The 16,749-nt window shown below is 42.0% G+C and overlaps 1 protein-coding gene across 2 annotated transcripts in view; it reads left to right on the top strand.

Moving 5' to 3' along the window:
• CAPN6 (calpain 6) overlaps positions 1-16,749 on the top strand; it is a 174,266-nt gene that overhangs the window by 20,213 nt on the left and 137,304 nt on the right. For both annotated transcript variants that reach the window (XM_068251113.1, XM_068251112.1), the window contains exon 2: positions 13,904-14,075. In XM_068251113.1, the coding sequence (XP_068107214.1) occupies positions 13,905-14,075 (171 nt within the window). In that variant the 5' untranslated portion in view covers position 13,904. The remainder of the gene's footprint in view (positions 1-13,903; positions 14,076-16,749) is intronic.

Below are 16,749 nucleotides of genomic sequence, written 5' to 3' on the forward strand. Positions count from 1 at the left end.
GTAATTACCGTAACCTCACAGGCTACCTTCTCGTCGGTCTGCTGCCCAAAATTCCGACGGCTTCTGCGCATCGAATGCGACCACAGCTTGCATGGTCTGTGTGCTGAAACCGATTGGAAGGCAATTTGCGGTCTGGCCACGAGGGGTTCTGTGACAATTTGTGCTAATGATTTTGCCTTCCCTCACAAACCAGAAGCATGAACATTGTTTACAAATGGGTGAAAATATGTAAACTGCCTCCATTTATCTGTCACTGCTGTATGAAGGTGATGTACAAAATAATCCTTTTATCTACTTACTGGCAGTTCTTACCCAAAACAGGGGTGCCCTTTCTTCCGTCAGGAGCCCTGACGGAAGAAAGGGCACCCCTTAGACGCCAGTTTTTAAAGCCGCTACCTATTCTGGAGGCACCTACCTGTCTAACCTAAACTGGAGGCAACTATACTGGAGGCATCTACCTGGCTAGCCTATACTGGGGGCAACTATACTGGCTACCTATACTGGGGGCACCTATGCCTGGCTAAATATAACAGGGGATCTAGACCTGGCTAACCTATACTGTGGGCACCTATACATGTCTCCATATGGGGGGGCAATTTTTACACCCTCACCCTGGGTGCAATTTAGTGTAGAAACTGCCCTGTCCCCAAATGATGGTTATCAGCCTGTTCAGTGACTACCATGTTTCTGCTAAGCAGTAATATAAGCCCTACATTTTTGAAGGGTGAGCTGGACTAATTTTGACTTTACTTTCACTCCCCAGGCCTTTTAGGTACTATTGCTTTTACCCACTACAGATGTACACGGTGCGCCAGACGCTTTTCATATTTTCCCCCTTATCCTGCCCAAGTCTGTATTGCAGGACTGATGCATTTAACCAGGAACACAGACAAAACATCTTGTTGTGATTTGGTAGTAATGAGGATGCACTCAGCACAGCCACGGGAGTCCAGCAGGGTTGCGTCCATCACAGTCATCACAGCTGATTTCCATCTGGCAGAGAGGCTGACATGCTGTGCCAGTGATTACAGTCATATTCAGGAAAACTGTCAGCAATGTTTCCTCCCAGCACACCAGTCAGGAGAGCAGTGCTGCCTCATACAGGGAATGCTGAGACTGAAATGAGATAACATAGCTGCTTAATCCCAAAGTCATCGCCTGCATTTTAAATTTATTAATTTACATTTGTACCATTTCAATTTACTTGCATTTTTTGTAATCCCATTTAAAACAGACCTGAACTCAGAACTTCCTCTCTGCTCTAAACAATACGCAACAGCATACTAACTTTTAAAGATAAACTTTTCTTTGTTATAGCTGATACAAATCCTGAAATACATCTGCAGTCTGTCTACTTGACTACTGCTTTCATGGCTGCAGGTGTAGGGTTAACATCCTCTGTTTACAAATTAGCTGCTCTTTTATGGCTGCCAGCTGACTCAGCTGAGAACAAATTACAACTTGTGATTAGTCACAAATGAGGGGGAATTAAAGAGGCTGAACTCTCTAAATACATACAGGGTGCATGTCTCTATGCTTTCCTTCTGTCCTGTGCAAGAGTTCAGGTCCACTTTATGTGACCAGCTTTACGCTAATGGTACTTCTTGCTGGGAATCACTAACCTACTGTATGTGGCTGGGCTGCTGCAGGCCAGGGATCAGAGGGATGGAAATCATTTTACTCAATGTACTGCAGTTCACATTCTAGACATAATTGTATGTTGGTTAATGATACAACTGGACTAGCATGGTTCTTGATCACTTTGTGTAAAGCCTGATACACACTTTCATTATGATTGGCCAATCTTACCACTTCCATGTAGTATGGGAGTTTCCCTGCACAATCTGCTCAAAGTATTCAATACAGTGGGTTGCAAAAGTATTCGGCCCCCTTGAAGTTTTCCACATTTTGTCATATTACTGCCACAAACATGAATCAATTTTATTGGAATTCCACATGAAAGACCAACACAAAGTGGTATACACGTGAGAAGTGGAACGAAAATCATACATGATTCCAAACATTTTTTACAAATAAATAACTGCAAAGTGGTGTGTGCGTAATTATTCGGCCCCCTTTGATCTGAGTGCAGTCAGTTGCCTATAGACATTGCCTGATGAGTGCTAACGGCTAAATAGAGTGCACCTGTGTGTAATCTAATGTCAGTACAAATACAGCTGCTCTGTGAGGGCCTCAGAGGTTGTCTAAGAGAATCTTGGGAGCAACAACACCATGAAGTCCAAAGAACACACAAGGCAGGTCCAAGAGAGGTCAGGGATCAAGTTATTGAGAAATGTAAAGCAGGCTTAGGCTACAAAAAGATTTCCAAAGCCTTGAACATCCCACGGAGCACTGTTCAAGTGATCAATCAGAAATGGAAGGAAAATGGCGCAACTGTAAACCTATAAAGACAAGGCCGTCCACCTAAACTCACAGGTCAATCAAGGAGAGCGCTGATCAGAAATGCACTCAAGAGGCCCATGGTGACTCTGGACTAGCTGCAGAGATCTACAGCTCAGGTGGGAGACTCTGTCCATAGGACAACTATTAGTCATGCACTGTACAAAGTTGCCCTTTATGGAAGAGTGGCAAGAAGAAAGGCATTGTTAACAGAAAGCATAAGAAGTCCCGTTTGCAGTTTGCCACAAGCCATGTGGGGGACACAGCAACCATGTGGAAGAAGGTGCTCTGGTCAGATGAGACCAAAATGGAACTTTTTGGCCAAAATGCAACACGCTATGTGTGGTAGAAAACTAACACTGCACATCACTCTGAACACACCATCCCCACTGTCAAATATAGTGGTGGCAGCATCATGCTCAGGGGGTGCATTTCTTCAGCAGGGACAGGGAAGCTGGTCAGAGTTGATGGGAAGATGGATGGAGCCAAATACAGGGCAAACTTGGAAGAAAACCTCTTGGAGACTGCAAAAGACTTGAGACTGCAGCGGAGGTTCACCTTCCAGCAGGACAATTACCTTAAATGTAAAGCCAGGGCATCAATGGAATGGTTTAAAACAAAACATATCTATGTGTTAGAATGGCCCAGTCAAAGTCCAGATCTATATCCAATCGAGAATCTGTGGCAAGATCTGAAAACTGATGTTCACAAACGCTGTCCATCTAATCTGACTGCCACAACGATGTGTGAGACCGCACACTAGCGATGTCGGGGAATCTGACTGAGCTGGAGCTGTTTTGCAAATAAGAATGGGCAAGGATTTCAGTCTCTAGATGTGCAAAGCTGGTAAAGACATACCCTAAAAGACTGGCAGCTGTAATTGCAGCAAAAGGTGGTTCTACAAAGTATTGACTCAGGGGGCTGAATAATTACGCACACCCCACTTTGCAGTTATTTATTTGTAAAAAATGTTTGGAATGATGTATGATTTTCGATCCACTTCTCACATGTACACCACTTTGTATTGGCCTTTCACGTGGAATTCCAATAAAATTGATGCATGTTTGTGGCAGTAATGTGACAAAATGTGGAAAAACTTCAAGGGGGCCGAATACTTTTGCAACCCACTGTATCTGTTGACCTTCAAACTACACACAGGATTAAATTGGTCAGTAATTGGCCTATCATAATTGAAGGTGTGTGCCAGGCTTCCATTTTGATTGGTAAATGGCTGTCTAATTTTACCACTTTCATGAAGTTTGAGGACCAACAAATTTTTGAATACTAGGAACAAATTGTGCTCCATGGAGGTAGTAAAATTGGTTAGTGATTGGCCAATCATAATTGAAAGTATATACTAGGCTTAGGCCTAAGGTCCCATTGTACCTGATAAAAAAACATGATCCTGTAAAAATTGATCCGTTCTCCTTTACAAATGGATCCGTTTGTTCCATTAGCACCAGTTTTTCATCCGTTTTCCATTCAGTTTTTGAACAGACGGTAGAGGATGCTAAACTAAATTTGTGCCCTGCACCCGCTGCCTCCTAGTCTGGTATGTTATTTATTGCTTGAATACCTACATGAATGAACTTATGGAGAACTAGTAGTTTGCAAATGTAATTGCAGCAGTGCCTGGAACACCCCACATCTACCACAACTATTGCATTATGATTTATCGTACCTCCCAGGAGCATGCGTCATTTCCACAACACATACCGGCTCGCTCTCAGCTTCCTGGCAGACCCATCAGTACTTGCAGTGCCGGCTGTCTTTTCTCTCCTGCTTCTTAAAAATAGGCTATGGATGAAAGCTATACATTTAAAGTCTTGAAAATAAGGGAACGTGAAGTAGCTGCCAAAATACCATAGAGTTGACAGGAAGCAGCTTGTGAGATTTTCATTTATATAGCCAGTATGTTCAGTAAAAACCTTTTTGCACGTGTTTCTATGTAATCTATCAGCCTCTGATTTGGTTCAATTGTCCGGAGTTATCTTGCGCCGCACAACCTTCAGTTTCGCTCATTGGAACTGAATGTCTGAATCCGTTCCTAACTGATTGATCCCATTACTTTGCATAGGATCCGTACACATGTCTGAAGATCTGTTACTTTATGTTCCACTCCGATAAGCAGATGTTTTTCATGGCAGTGTGAACTCAGCCTTTCATCCATGTTAGTAATAATATGTGTAAAACGGAAAAGAGGTCAAAGAGCCAAACTGATATATTTAGAATCTGGTTGCCAAAGTATTAGACAGTCTATACAAATACTTTATGCACTCCCAAACCCTGATTCATTGGTTTCTCCCTCTGGCTTTGGTTGAACAAAAAAAAACTAAAGCTCCGTCACTGAAGCTTTAGTTTTTTTTGTTCAACCAAATCCAGCACGTCACTATGCTGCAAATCCACTCTAAGCAATATGTGATACCATACACAACATTTATGATGCTAGCCTCAATGCACAGAACCAGAGGCGGACATAGGCCCGTGCAGGCCGTGCAGCCGCACAGGGGCCCCATGTCCTCTCGGGCCCATGCAATTGCACCAGTTAGGGTCTGATTATCCTCTAGGCTTTTCTCCATGTATTTCTCTCTGAAACTCAAGAGAAACGGTGATAATAACTTGTACCCCAGCATAGCTCCCAACTGTCCCTCTTTTTGAGGGACAGTCCCTCTTTGGGAGCCCTATCCCTCTTTCCTCCTCATTTGTCCCTCTTTCAGGACTTTGTCCCTCTTTCTATGTAAATAAATATATTTCTCTGCTAAAAAAATGTGTTTGATTGACTCTAAACTTTATTCTCATGCTTTAAATTGATATATTACTAATTTTAAAATGTTACTATAAAGGAAAATGAACCAGGATAGAAGGGACCAGTGTGGTTTGAATTATAAAACAACATATTTTTCTTCGGAAATCTTTATGGTATGCGTGCCTAGGGGCGTGGTGGGACGTGACCAGGGGTGTGGCAGGGCGTGGCTTAAGTGTCCCTCTTTCTCATCTCAAAAAGTTGTGAGGTATGCCCCAGTTAGATACAAGTTTAAAATGTGTGCTACATTAATACAGTACCTACAAATTGTGACCTAGGTTCATGTACTTTTATTTTATCAGAATTGTTTGGATCCAACCATGATCTGTTACCGCTTAAATGGGGCCCGCTTCATTTATTCTGCACAGGGGCCCATCGTTGGCTTTGTCCGCCACTGCACAGAACTGTGTCTACATGAAGAACTGCCACTATACATAAGGGACTGGCACCTGGTGCCATGCCTCAGTATTGCCAAATTAGAGTCCGACATCCTTTTTGCCTTCTAAGGCCAGTCAAATTTGGATTCATTAGTACTAGTTCAACACTATTTCCTGCCACTGTTTTTTTCAGCGTAGTTCAGTGTGTGACCTCTTCTTCCTGCCAGGCATACATTCTCCCTCCCTGATTGCTAGGGCTTCATGCACATGCATCAACTTTTTTTTTTGTGGGCTGGGCTTAGTAATAGATGACAACAAATGCCTCACTACACTAAAGAAAAGAGATCTGTCAGCAGTAGACCTACTTTTTATATTTTTAGTTTGACTTTAGTAGGATTTTAAATTAAAACTCTAGTACCGGTTTTAGAGTACGCAATGCAGCAACACCTGATGAATTGGGCGCCAGGTGGTATGTTACAGGTTTGGTAGCCAGTTGGCATAATTATTGTGATAGGTTCACCAGGTTATTACACTACTTTTCCAGCTTCCAGTTTTTTCTTTCCTTTTTTTTTGAAAAACAATATATTTGTCTTTTCTTAAAGGGATTTCGAGCAGTGCAGAAACTATGGAAAGATGCACATCATTTTAAAGCTCTCTTTCTCCTCTTTCCAATGGTATATAAATCGCCTGCTGCTGAATCGCATTCTGCTGAATGGAGCTGCTGACTTTGAGAAAAAGTCACCCTGTGTAATACAATGTAACTATGGCAAGATGGATATCATTTTAAAGCTCTCTTTCTCCTCTTTCTGACGACCCCTAAATCGTCGCCATACGCCTTTTAGTTTTCTCTATTTTCGTGATCGAAATTGCAGCTATGGCAATTTCAATCGCGAAAATAGCGAAAACTAAAAGGCGTAGGGTGGCGGTTTATATATCATTGGAAAGAGGAGAAAGAGAGCTTTAAAATGATATGCATCTTTCCATAGTTTCTGCACTGCTCGGAGTCCCTTTAAGTGTTCCATGTGTTGCCTGTGTACTATGTTTAATCTGATTTACAGTTTAACTAAACTATAAACCATTGCATTCTGTACTTATTTACATTTTACACCTAATGCCAAATTTTGAGGGGATGTACAGTAAATGCTTTGTGTTGTTCAATGCAGAATAATTTCAGATGTTTTTATGAAATATCTGGGTAAGAGAAATTGTTTGTACATCTTTTTTGCTTTGTGCACGTCTTTTATTTGTCCTGACAAAATAAACTTCTATTTAAACAGAAATCTGGGGGTTAAGATTGCCTAATTTACATTAAATATTTATTGAATTAATTAGAGAAAGTCATGTCATTTTTGTTGTTGTTGTTGTTGTTTTACTATTCTTTTTATATTTGACATTTCTTTAAACTCCCAAGGAGGGGGAATTACATTGTTCCTTGAAAAGGGTAGATCATGCACCAGTTTACACATTTATATTAACTACTATTTTGCCAACAACCTCAATTGGCCCTATATACGTGTGGCCTTTTGATGGTTTCCACGTGGCTATATGGAGGCAGGCAGTGTGGAATAAATCCTTTGGGGTTTTGAGTGGAAACGGTTTTGGTTTCAGCAGAGAGTGGTTCATAAATTTATCATGGGATTTTTACTTATGATACATAGATGTGTGTGACATCCGTAGCCTCATAGCTTATACCCACTTTGTAAACCACAAAGTGTATCTACATTATGCATGCATGCTATACACACTCTCCATCAAATCTTTTTTTAGGGTTTTACCTTTTAAAATTACATCATTGTGCAGTGTGCAAATAAATGTTCTATGCAGATTGCTCGATGCTGTGTTTGTTCCCGTTTCTGGACAACTCGATTCTACCAACATGGGTTACCTTTAATAGCTTTGTCTTGTGCTATTGAATTATTATGGAGATCTCAGAACTCACTTGATTTCCAGCTGATGTTCACGAACAGCTGTTGCTCCAACTGTGCACTCCCCAGCCCATCCTTCTGACCGGCCCCAGTATGGCCTGTGAAAAGAAATGCTACCACAGAAAAATATTAAACTGATTTTACATTCTGCTCTGACAGAGGACAGTCTACTCAGGGAACTATTTCATTTGGAAAATGTATTTTTACTTTATGAATCATATTGTATATACACATTACTCAGTAGACCACAACTAACAATTCAGTTAAAGAGGAACTGTAATATCTAGTAGAATGCAGTAAATTATTCTGGATACCCACCTTATGTTCATTTTTATGGTGTCAGCATCAGAAACACTTCCTATATCTATATGTTGTTGTATATTGATTTTGGTAGCCCCACCCTTCCAGCCATGTTAAGCCTACACTGCCATTTTGACAAATCCACTTAGGTATTTGGTGTTCTTCCTATTATATTTTATAATATATATTGAATCGCCTGGAGATAACCTGTTCAAAACAAATTAAGCAGTGCTGTTGGTAAAACAGAAAGACTGTCTCCAAGCTTGATTTACATTGTGGCTGTCTAAGGTGCTTTAGTTTGGTGGTGGCGATAGCTTATTGGCTACGGAGTTCAGTTATCATTAGCCGAGCTCCAGACATCAATTAATGACTTGTTAGCTAGAGTTTGGCTATTATTAGCAGAGCTCTGGATAGGAACTAGGTGGGGTGGGGGAGTGGTAAATGATAGGCATAGGTAGGGGTGGTTAATATTAGGCATGGGTGGCGAGCTAATGTTAAGCCTTTGTAGGAAGAGGTGGTTAATATTAGGGGTAGGTAGGATTGTTTAGTGTGAGATGCAGGTAGAGGGAGTTACTGTTAGAGGGGACAGAAGACAATAGTAGAATATTAATAATAATACCTTTCCAATAAATTTGGATCATGCAGCTCCAGGATACGGTTTGTTCTGAAACCGGGTGACATGTGACCCGAAATGTACAAAAACTCAATAATATGCATATGAATTCTTCAATTACTGTGATTTGCATATAGCTACATGTATTTCTTAAAGGTGTAGCAATTTCACTTCTGATGAATGCAAAGACTATAAGCAATAAGACCAACTTGCATAGTACTATTATCAGTTATATAATTAAAATACACCCTTGGATTGCAATAATCCTAAGCACATCAGAGTTTTATTTAAAGCTTGCTTCACTCTAATAAATCGGAAATAACTATAACATAATAGCCTAGTATGTCCACTTTGTTTCAAACAGAACTTTGACCTTTCTGTTTAACTTAGAGGAACAATCTAAATTGCAGGCACCTACACCTTGCACTATATTACTGGTTATACAATGCTAACATCAATCTTCATATGTTAGTTTCCATTGTCCACCCTTCTATTTCTGCATATTGTTTTTCCTAAAAAGATCAGAACGGAAAGAGTTGAGAGTAGCTAAGTAAAACCTTTATATGTTTTGTTGATCAAAAAAACAAAAACATTTATATAGAAGGGAAGAAGAAAGTGGTGGTAGAAGAGATAGGAACCCACATTCTAAACTTCTAGTTAATGGGTAATTTCCATGGAGAAACTAACAGCACATGTACTGTAGGTTTCCAATAATGTAATACCTTAAAAAGGGTCCCCAGGTTTTCTCAAAAGCTGGTATAGAGTCTCATAGAGTTTTTCCCAGGCTTTTTTCAAAGAACATAATAAAAGCTATTTTACACTTTACTGCTTCTGAGAGAGTGTTTGAATTCCATGATTTTGCTATTACTTGTTTTACATTTGTAAATATATGTGCTTTAAGGGTATACTGACATTTGAGGAGGCCTAAGGCTCCTCTTACCATGCAGCAGCACAGCGCATGGCGGCCAGAGTAGAATGGACCATTGCTTTGAATGGATTCCTTCACACTTTCCCTGGAGTGGTCTACAATATATTGCTGTACACATTTTTCTGGACGACAGACGTTTGCCCAGCAGTGTGCAGTGTCCGTTGGATTGCCTTGAGTCATAGCCACCAGCAGAGCCCACATTCACCAGGATGGCCTTGGTGGTGATCCTTGGATTCTTTTTCACCTATCTCACTATCCTCCTGGCCAGCACAGGTGTCATCATGAGATGTTTCACAGTGCAGAACATCTTGTATTTTTCCATAATACTTTGCACTGTAGCCGCTGGAACTTGAAAACATTTAGAAATGGCCTTATAGACCTTTCCTGACTTGTGAGCAGCCACAATGCGCAGTCGCAGGTCCTCACTGAGCGACTTTGTCTTAGCCATGACTGTCCACAAACCAACTGCAGAGAGCTGCTGTTTTTCACCTCACCTGTTGAGTTAATTAAAATAGCTTTTCCCAATTAATCAGGGTAATTATGATGCTTTAGAACAGCTTAGACTATTTGGAATAGTATAGAGCTTTGGATTTTCCCACAGACTGTGACAGTTTGTGAAGGGTATGAATAATTTTGGACTGGACACTTTTTGCTCAAATGTAAATAAAAGCTGAGAAATGTTTTTTTTTCCACAATAATGCATCTTGTACTTTTTCTTATCTTTTGGGAGACGTATGTGTCATTTCCCGTAAAAAATTACTTGCTGGTTGAATAACAGTAACTTTAAGTGAAATTTGCCAGAGGTATGAATAATTATGGGCAGCACTGTATGTCCCCTAGTTGCGGTAAAGGTTAAGGTTCTCTGTTTCTAAGTCCTTCTTTGGGACTCCGAATGTGAAAAAGTACCCACTGCCTTGCCACCCCTAACGATTCTGGTCAGTTTTGAATTTGGATAGCCTTCCCAGGACAACATCTTCTAGTGTATTTCTATGGCATTGGAGCAGATGAGTAGCCTCCCACATTCGCTGTAAATCCTGTACTCAAAACGACATTCCTACAGTCATGTGAAAAAAGTTTGAGAACTAAAATTGCTTTACCAAAAATCTTTGTTTTGCAAAGTACCACAGTACGTAGATGTTCCTGGGAAATTAATATGCTTGTTGACAGTAGAGTAAATTATTGTGCAGGTAGAGAGAGGTTCCCAAACCTGATGTCACCAGGAGCGTACTGCGCAGGCCCAGTATGGTCTGTGCCTGCGCAGTACGCTCCTGGTGACATCAGCGGGAGCGAGGACACGGCAATGCAGGCGCAGTGGTTTTCAGACTTTAAAGTCTAAAATTCCAGAAGTGAACCGGAGGCGGGGCCGGAGCATCGGTGAGTGGCTGCGCGGGCACAGGATGTCTGTGGGGGACCATTAGAAGCCCCAGGTAAGTTCAACTCATTTCCCCCTGACCCCCCTACAGTATCCCTTTAACCACTTGCCGACCGCGCACTCATACCGCGCGTCAGCAAAGTGGCAGCTGCAGGACCAGCGACGCAGTATTGCGTCGCCAGCTGCAGGCTGATTAATCAGGAAGCAGCCGCTCGTGCGAGCGGCTGCTTCCTGTCAATTCACGCCGGGGGGCTCCGTGAATAGCCTGCGGGCCGCCGATGGTGGCTCGCAGGCTAAATGTAAACACAAGCGGAAATAATCCGCTTTGTTTACATTGTACGGCGCTGCTGCGCAGCAGCGCCGTAAGGCAGATCGGCGATCCCCGGCCACTCAGCGGCCGGGGATCGCCGCCATGTGACAGGGGACGTCCTGTCACTGGCTGCACAGGACGGATAGCGTCCTGTGCAGCCTGGAACACCAGGGGGGCCAGGTAGGAGAGGGAGGGGGGGGAGGATTTCGCCACGGAGGGGGGCTTTGAGGTGCCCCCCCCCCCGCAACACCGGCAGGCAGGAGCGATCAGACCCCCCCAGCACATCATCCCCATAGTGGGGGAAAAAGGGGGGCGATCTGATCGCTCTGGATGCACCCTGATCTGTGCTGGGGGCTGTAGAGCCCACCCAGCACAGATCACAAATAACAGCGCTGGTCCTTAAGGGGGGGTAAAGGGTGGGTCCTCAAGTGGTTAAGGAGAAATAAATATTTATAGACTAGAGATATAGTACCACTTCCCTGGTGATCTCTCTGCTTCTCATAACAAATGTGCTCAAAAGCTGCCCTTGTTAAAGCGGAATATAACCCTGCATTTCAACTTTGCTCTAAAACATTATTTACAGTATATTATATGCAACCAGCATTTTTTTTTTTTTACTAGACCAGCATTGGAAGGGTTACACAGAGCTTTCAAGTTCCTGGACGCATCTGAAGCTGACATAGATACATTTTGTTTACATAAATGTATCTAAGTGTGGCATGTGACTCATCTCTCTGACTGAGAAGGAGCTGGAGGACAGCCAAAGAGTGTGTAACATTTCTCAATAGATACATATAACTAAATAGAATGTAACAATCTGAACTTCTGCATATCTCTCCACGGAACTTTAAACCTCTGTGTTTAACCCTTCCAATGCTGGTCTAGTAAAAAAAAATGCTTGTTGCATATAATATGCTGTAAATAATGTTTTAGAGCAAAGTTGAAATGCAGGGTTATATTCCGCTTTAAGAGGGAGTCATACAAATCCACTGTGGTTTGTATAAAGTGTTTCATTTCAGTGTCTAAATATTTCAGACCCTGGTAAATGTCCCTTATCAGTAGGACTTTGGAAGATTTTAACTCTCGTGTCAGTTACTAAGGAGAAGATTATAGTGAGATAATTTTTCCCACCACCTGTAAACCAGAGGATATCTAAACCTTGGGCAAATTTAGGGTTTCCCATAAGGGAAGTTAGGGGGTCGATGCTCGCAATATTTGCCTCCACCACAAACAGTCAGGAAACATTTAATTAAAAGGAAATGTTTAATAAAAGGATCTGTAATATTGATCTGCTATTTTGGGGGTATCCATAGGAGGTTACTTAAAGTTAACCTGGGGGGAAATAAACTAATAAGATAAACAATTGTATTCATCCTCCTACTCCTAAAAATGACTTTTTAGATATCCCATGGTTTTATCTTATATTTAAACATTTACAAGTTAGATTGAATGTTTTATTGCCTCTGCTCAATGGCAGTCTATTAAGTGTCCCTGCCCCATATGCAATTAACTTTTTCTACTGGCTTATTTCATAGAATATAATTTTCATCTTCTATTTAAAATAACTTTTCAGCATTTTACAATTGATAAAACAAAAAATATATAAAATATCACCTAGGAGAAAACTCAGGAGAAAAAGTGAATTGCATATGGGCCCCAGAGTTAAAATACATAAACTAATGGCCTTTTTTCTATCTCTCCCCTGTCCTCAGAAGCTGTATTCTGCCAGGAAAACATACAGAATAATTTACCGACAAGACAGAAGGGTCCATATGCAATTAACTTTTTCTCCCGTGTTATCTACTAGGAGATAATTTTCATATTCTCTTTAAAATAACTTTGCAGCATTTTACAATTGAAAAAGTACTATCAACACTATTTTGAGCATTTGCTTGTATGAGTATTATTGAGTATTTGCTTGCTAGTGGTTTAAAAAAAAATTATGACAAGGTGTGAAAATATCACCTAGGTAAAAACTCAGGAGAAAAAGTGAATTACATATGAGCCAAGCTGTCACAACAAAACGAGAAACAGCCTGGTTATTAATATGTTTTGCACTGTACATACACTTATCTCATTGTCACATGTCGCCTCGGGTACACTTTAACCTTCTTAGCAGCAATCCCGAGTCAGGCTCGGGATGGAAATCCAAAGCTCAGAGCAGTAAGCCCATGCCTGAGTGAGTGATATGCAGGAAATGCTGCAGATCTCTCTGTGGTATATATATGTTTTCTTGTTTTTAGGGTCTAAAAGTTTGTGAAAAAATTGCACGGCTTTTACACTCTAAAAAAATAGAAATAATCATAACACCAGGGAGGTTAAGCAATAGGTTACCAATCTGATGCTTCTAACTGTTTCCCCAGTGGCAAATCTTTCAGGTTATTGCACAGACCTAACAACTATTTAAGTGATAACTTTTGAAAGAAAATAAGTTCTAAAAAGGTATAAATCACAGTGTTCTTATTTCACATGTAGTCCAATAAATCATTTGATGGCTAGCTGCTAGGGTCCCTTCTGAGAGGATGACCTCATTGTGATGGAGGGGTCTAGTGTGAAATCCTTTGCATGCAAATTGTATTGGAGGCAAACGTCCTCCATCAGGTGTTTGGCACCTGTCTTGGCTGTAATGAGTGCATTTGTGTCTTTAAGAGGCCTTGCAGCTGTATGCGGATGGTGTCAGTCAGGTTCAGCTTGGTCCTGGATGCACTGCCCGTCATTCCTCTCTACTGTGTACAATTAATCATTGTGAAGTTCTTCTTCAAAGCAGCAAAACTCTTTCTATTTCCAAGCCTAGTAAATAATGACTAAAATAAACATTGCCTCTTTTTGCTTATGAAATGCCTTCCATTTTAACTTCCATTCTTTCTATTTACAGTATGGGAGACATGTCACCTACAGTCAGACACTTTCGTCAGAATTTCTTGGAATTAAAAGAAGAATGTGTGAAAGCCGGAAGACTGTTTGAGGATCCTGAATTCCCAGCATGTAATGAGTCTTTGTTCTACAGTAAAGATCCCTCACATGGCACTGAGTGGAAACGGCCCGGGGTAAGGTTTTGTTCATAGTGCAGTTGAGCAAATGAACTACTGATGTGCTATGACAAATAAAGCCAGAATAATAAAGCGTGCAGACCCATCCAGCGCTGGCTGCATGCAGAGTGGAAAAAATATTTATTATTATTTGTTCATGCTTTTTTGTACACAGCAAAAGCAAAATCTATATAACTAGTACATAATGTGGGTGGTTCTCACAGTAGGAAGTACAAATATAAGGATGTATCCTCAGAAGAAAATCAAACTGCAGCTTCAAAATACAAAATGTATTAATGCATCTAAACTGCTCAAAAATAATTAAAGAAACACTTTTTCATCAGAGCATGGCATACAAGTCAATGACCATTCTAAGATATTGATTTGGTCAGTTCAGTAGCAGAGGGGTTGTTTCAACTGCTTTGGTTTTATTGAAATTAACAAAAGGGGACAACAGTGACATGTCCACCATAACAGGAATGAGTGATCTGGGTATTCTGTAGTACTGGTCTAACCCCTATCCACTGGCGAACTCAGGGGGCTGTTCCGGGTGTCTGGAACCTCCCCCCTGCACTAAGCTGTGTATTCAGCCAGGGAAGCCCGCATAATATAAACAGCCTCATTCTCCCTCCCTTCTTACTTCTAGAGATGGGAAGTTCGGATCTTTTCAATGATCCGGATGATTCGAATCGGATCATTGAAGAGATCCGGATCTTTGATCCGAATCTCGGATCATTTTACTACAGGAAGCATTCGGGGGTGAAATGAACAGCAGGACAGGTCTGTGGACAGGAGAAGGGGAGGGGGGTGGACACACAGAGAAGGGGAGAAGATGGACAGAGGGCAGGGAGTGGACAGAGATGGGAGGAGGGACGAGCAGAGAGCAGAAATGTTTGCACACAATACCCACAGGGGTGCTGAAGTCATATGCTTTACATATATTTCACCTATATGCTCATCTGTACACTTTGAAAGAAAAGGTCGCACAGTGAAAGAAAGCATTCCCAGAAGATAAGTGCAGCTGTTTAGTGCCGAGTGCAGGAGGATTATATTGCCTTTCAATCACACTGTCTGCAAAGTTACTGAGCTGTGCTGAGCCAAAAGTTTCCAATGTGATCACTGTGCAGCACTACGGAACAGACAGCCTGTAATGGGCAGCACATTGCAGCCAGTATGTGTGCTCTACACATATCTGGCAGTGGCACCGATGTCCCCTCTCTCTCATCTACCTGCTGTCCCTGCAAGGCTGCCTCCTCTCCAACTCAGCGATCCATCCCTGCTGTGCTTCCAAGACCCCGCTGCCCGCTGATAGGGGGCGTGTCGCTCCTGGCCCCGCCCCTTTTGCGATCCGAATCGTTCATTTTGATGATTCGGATGATCGACTCATAAAATAGATTCGGATCAAAGATCCGAATCGTTCATGATCCGGACAACACTACTTACTTCTGGTGCTTCCCTCCAGCTAATAGAATGAGAGAGGCAGCCGAGCTTCCCTCACAACCCTCACAGGAAGATGCAGCCTACAGTGAGAGAATGTTGATTATGGAGTCCTGGACTCTCCACAGCACAGAAGTGTCAGACATGATGAAATTAGAGTGCAGGCAAGCTGGTAAATATGCACAGCATGATGCAGAGCTTGCCTGGACTCAGGGTCCGTGTGCAAACATCTGTCTGGTCTCTCCCCATTGTTATAATGACTGCATGTGTGGATAAGGTGTGGAACTGTGGATAACAAGCTGAAAAGTTTTTGACAGTCCCTAGACTCCAGGAGGGCTTCTTTCTGACTTGTGTGAGAGACTGACAGGGACAGGAGTCCGATTACAGGCAAGTAGCCTGTGTGATGTGGGACTTCAATACAGATAAGTTCTCTGCTCCATCTCCGGGGCTATTCTCAATTTCTCCACTCCTCTCTCTGGGCTAGTGCAACGCCAAAATGACAATAGCAATCGCTAGCAATTTGTGAGTGTGATTTTGTGAAGTGATTTTCAGAGCGATTTTTGAATGAATTGCTCAAAAACATGCTACGTGCAGTATACCTGCGATTTTGAAAAAATCACAACGCTGCTGTGGGAACACCCACATAGGGTAACATTAGCCAAGCGCTTTTCAAATCACTGTTGATTTGAAAAACGCTCAGAAGCACTCTTGGTGTGCACCAGCCCTCCCTCATTCACCTTTGTTTCCCTCTTCCCCTAGTGCTGGCTGGCTGACTGTGTGTTCTTGTCTTACAGGAAAGCTAAATAAAAGTGCAATCCTGGTGAGGCAAAATAATATTATTTAGTATTTATATAGCGCCGACATCTTCCGCAGATGCATATATCCCTGCATCATATGGGTATCGCTTGCGCTATGTGAAACTATGTAGCATATTCCACTGAATTGTCCAAACTAAGTCTATCTCCTGTTCCTCTCTTGGGGAGTTGTTCCAGCGCTGTCCCCCGTTCACATTTGGTGCTACCAGAATCCCTCAGAAACACTCGTGTCCTTGAGTACTTCCAAAGATAGGCTGCTCCATAATACGCCAGCGCACTTTTGTGCATGGGCAGTATGGAGCCACCTGTATTCGGAAGCACTCGGGACATACGTGCTTCTGGACCTTTCAGGAACCCCCCCCTTAAAAATCCTGCGTTTGCCCCTGCTATCCCATAGAGCCACGAGGACCATAAAATTCAAAACAGGCTGTGTGCATGTT

The sequence above is a fragment of the Hyperolius riggenbachi genome, chromosome 8 (assembly GCF_040937935.1).
Source record: "Hyperolius riggenbachi isolate aHypRig1 chromosome 8, aHypRig1.pri, whole genome shotgun sequence".
NCBI lineage: Eukaryota > Metazoa > Chordata > Amphibia > Anura > Hyperoliidae > Hyperolius > Hyperolius riggenbachi.